General features: G+C 46.2%; 1 protein-coding gene across 2 annotated transcripts in view; it reads left to right on the forward strand.

Annotated features, from left to right (window-relative positions):
• The first annotated feature begins 1557 nt into the window (after nucleotides 1-1557).
• Nucleotides 1558-4086, forward strand: part of LOC122540053 (transmembrane protein 14C-like) — a 40542-nt gene continuing 38013 nt past the window's right edge. Inside the window, exon 1 of one of the 2 annotated variants that reach the window (XM_043675390.1) lies at nucleotides 1558-1740. In XM_043675390.1, the coding sequence (XP_043531325.1) occupies nucleotides 1665-1740 (76 nt within the window). In that variant the 5' untranslated portion in view covers nucleotides 1558-1664. The remainder of the gene's footprint in view (nucleotides 1741-4086) is intronic. The other variant, XM_043675388.1, reaches the window with a different exon arrangement.

Consider the following 4086-nt stretch of genomic DNA (forward strand, 5'->3'; position numbering starts at 1 on the left):
GTCATGTTGCGGCTGTACAGGACATTGGTTAGGCCATTGTTGGAATATTGCATGCAATTCTGGTCTCCTTCCTATCGGAAAGATGTTGTGAAACTTGAAAGGGTTCAGAAAAGATTTGCAAGGATGTTGCCAAGGGTGGAGGATTTGAGCTATGGGGACAGGCTGAACAGGCTGGGGCTGTTTTCCCTCGAGCGTTGGAGGCTGAGGGGTGACCTTATAGAAGTTTACAAAATTATGAAGGGCATGGATAGGGTAAATAGACAAAGTCTTTTCCCTGGGGTCAGGTAGTCCAGAACTAGAGGGCATAGGTTTAGGGTATTATGAAGGGCATGGATAGGGTAAATAGACAAAGTCTTTTCCCTGTGGTCAGGGAATCCAGAACTGGAAGGCATAGGTTTAGGGTGAGAGGGGAAAGATATAAAAGAGACCTACAGGGCTACTTTTTCACTCAGAGGGTGATACGTGTATGGAATGCGCTGCCAGAGAAAGTGGTGGAGGCTGGTACAATTGCAACATTTAAGAGGCATTTGGATGGGTATATGAATAGGAACGGTTTGGAGCAATATGTGTCAGGTGCTGACAGGTAGGACTAGATTGGGTTGGGATAACTGGTCGGCATGGACGGGTTGGACCAAAGGGTCTGTTTCCATGCTGTACATCTCTATGACACTCTGAGAGAGCTCCAGAGAGGTCATGGTAGCTAAACAGGAAGCTGGAAGAACACAGCAAGCCAGTCAGCATTGAGAGGTGGAGAAGTCAACGTTTTGGGTGTATCCCTTCTTCTGGACTGGGAATCGGAGTAAGGGGAGCTGCAGATTAAGGGGTGGGGTGGGGTGGGGAGAGTTTTTGGTGGTGTGTAGAGAGGGGCGAAGTGGTGACGTAATGATAGGTGAACACTGGTGGAGGGTACAGCCTGGTTGGTCAATCGGAGGATTGAATCTGGTTGGTAGCTGGAAGAAAGGGTTGACCAGAGGAATAAAAGGGAGGCCAAGGAGGGACTGAAAAGGGAGGCCAAGGAGGGACTGGAAAGGGAGCTGGGATATGGGAAGGGAAGCTTTTTGAAGTTGGAGAACTCAATGTTGAGTCACAGAATTGATTTGACTGGAGCTAAGGAACAAAAAGAGTGCAATTAAATTGCTGTGTACGCTTTTGAAGTAGCAGGAAGAATGTCCTGTAAAAATCTGCCAGGACATTATAAATAGATGCAAACGTCTTTGTTTAACTATGTAATGGAGACCTTATTTACTCAATGTATACTGGGATAGTTGTAATATAAAGGGCAGTGAGAGGTGAGCATTCCCAGGTTGTGCAAAGAGAATTTCCAATAATAGTATTTGTTCATTCCAAAAGAAAAGGGCCAAGTTGATCAAATTTCAATCGGGGAATATGATGGGGAGCGTGATCATTGTATCATAGATTCAGGATGTTGGTGGAAAAGGACACCTAACAATCTAAAGTAAGGATAATCAAATGGCGGACAGCTGACTAGCTTTGTATCTTTTGTGTATTTTTTGTGCATATCATTCATGTTGTCTTTGCACTAACACACTCAGTTGCCTCAGGGGGCCTGGAGACAGACACTCCCCAGAATCCTTAGCGAACTGAGTCCCTCTGGGAGTGGCAGTTGTGCGCAGGTGCAGGAATATTCGGACAGGCAGCGGAAGATGGCGGTGGACTGGCTTGGCTTTGGTTATGCGGCTTTGGTGGCTTCAGGAGGCGTGATCGGTTATATTAAAGCGGGTAAGAACTAATGACCAAATGTGTAACGGGGCTTGACCCTGCACTGACATTGGTGCATTTTTATGAAGCCGCAATGTTTGAGAATTTCTCGGGGTTTTCTTTGCCGGAGAACGAGTGTCCTCCCGCCTTAACGATGTTATTTTTTTCTGAGTGAGAGGTTGGCAAGAAATATTTCATGCAAATGTAAAACAAGTAACGAGCAACGATCGGTATTACTGACTTGAGGGGAACTTAATGGGAGGCAGAGAGTACAGATGGAGTCTTCACAGGGGAGGAGGGTCAATCATGTGAGCGCGGAGATAGAAATAGCAGAGGCATTGTCGAGAACTAGCCAAATACTAGGAGGCAAGCCACAGGATTGGCGATCGTCTTTCATGAATATTGGCAATGAGGATTTAGTTTGTTTTGTGGCGCTGGGGTAATGTTCCACCCTTTAAGAGTCTGCTTCAAATCCCACCTGATTCGGAGGCGTGTCGTTAACATCCGAAAAGTCATAGAGATGTACAGCATGGAAATAGATCCTTCGATCCAACTCGTCCATGCCGACCAGATATCCCAACCTAATCTAGTCCCATTTGCCAGCACCTGGCCCATATCCCTCCAAGCCCTTCCTATTCATATACCCATCCAGATACCTTTTAAATAATTGTATCAGCCTCCACCACTTTCTCTGGCAGCTAATTCCATGCATGCAACATTCTGTGTGGAAAAAGATGCCCATTACATCTCTTTCATATCTTTCCCCCCTCACCCGAAGCCTGTGCCCTCCAGTTCAGGAGTCCCTCCACCCCAGGGAAAAGACCTTGTCTGTTTATCCTATCCATGCCTTTCATGATTTTATAAACCTTTCATAAGGTCACCCCTCAGCCTCTGACACTTCAGGGAAAACAGCCCCAACCTATTCGACCTCTCCCTATAACTCAAACCCTGGCAAAATCCTTGTAAATCTTTTCTGAACCATTTCAAGTTCCACACCATCCTTCCAATAGGAAGGAGACCAGAATTGCACGCAATATTCCAAAAGTGGCCTCACCAGCGTCCTGTACTGCTGCAACATGACCTCCCAACTCTCATACTCAATAAGGCAGAAGTGGGTATTGCAGATGCTGGAGACTAGAGTCGCAGGGAGATAGGATAGTGAAGGCGGTGTTTGGTATGCTTTCCTTTCTTGGTCAGAGTGTTAAGTATAGGAGTCAAGATTAGAGTGGTGCTGGAAAAGCACAGCAGGTCAGGCAGCATCCGATGAGCAGGAAAATTGACTTTTCGGACAAAAGCCCTTCATCAGGCTTTTCCAGCATCACTCTAATCTTGACTCCTATACTCAGTACTCTGACCAAAAAAGGAGAGCATACCAAACACCACCTACACTATCTTATCTCCCTGCGGCAGTGTTCAAGAAGCTCTGAACCTGCATTCCAAGACCTCTTTGTTCAGCAACACTCTTTTGGACCAAATAACCAAATCAGGAAGTTGTAGGCAGTATTAGTCACGGTAAAGTTGTCAGAATCTGTGGTAAAGACTACTTGGTATAGACCAGTCAGACCATCCAGTTTGCTCTGCCGTCCAGAGATCATGGTTGATCTGATGCATCTTCAATTAACTTTCCTGCCTTTTCCCCATAATGTTGATTTCCTTACTGATTAAAAATCTGTCTATCTTTGTCTTGAATAAACTTCATAACCCAGCTTCAGAGCCCTTTGTGGTATAGAATTCCACAAATTAACTACCCTCAGAAGAAAGAATAGGAGGATAGAGCAGATGAATGCATGGCTGAGGAGCTGGTGTATGGGAGAAGGATTCACATTTTTGGATCATTGGAACCTCTTTTGGGGCAGAAGTGACCTATACAAGAAGGACGGATGCACCTAAGTTGGAAGGGGACTAATATACTGGCAGGGACATTTGCTAGAACTTCTTGGGAGGATTTAAACTAGTAAGGTGGTGGGGTGGGACCCAGGGAGATAGTGAGGAAAGAGATCGATCTGAGACTGGTACAGCTGAGAATGGAAGTGAGTCAAACAGTCAGGGCAGGCAGGGACAAGGTAGAACTAATAAATTAACTGCATTTATTTCAAGGAGAAAGTGAGGACTGCAGATGCTGGAGTATCAGAGCTGAAAATGTGTTGCTGGAAAAGCGCAGCAGGTCAGGCAGCATCCAAGGAACAGGAGAATCGACGTTTCGGGCATAAGTCCTTCTTCAGGAATGAGGAAAGTCTGTCCAGCAGGCTAAGATAAAAGGTAGGGAGGAGGGACTTGGGGGAGGGGCTTTGGAAATGCGAAAGGTGGAGGGAGGTCAAGGTGAGGGTGATAGGCCGGAGTGGGGTGGGGGCGGAGAGGTCAGGAAGA

The sequence above is a fragment of the Chiloscyllium plagiosum genome, chromosome 33 (genome assembly GCF_004010195.1).
Source record: "Chiloscyllium plagiosum isolate BGI_BamShark_2017 chromosome 33, ASM401019v2, whole genome shotgun sequence".
Lineage (NCBI taxonomy): Eukaryota > Metazoa > Chordata > Chondrichthyes > Orectolobiformes > Hemiscylliidae > Chiloscyllium > Chiloscyllium plagiosum.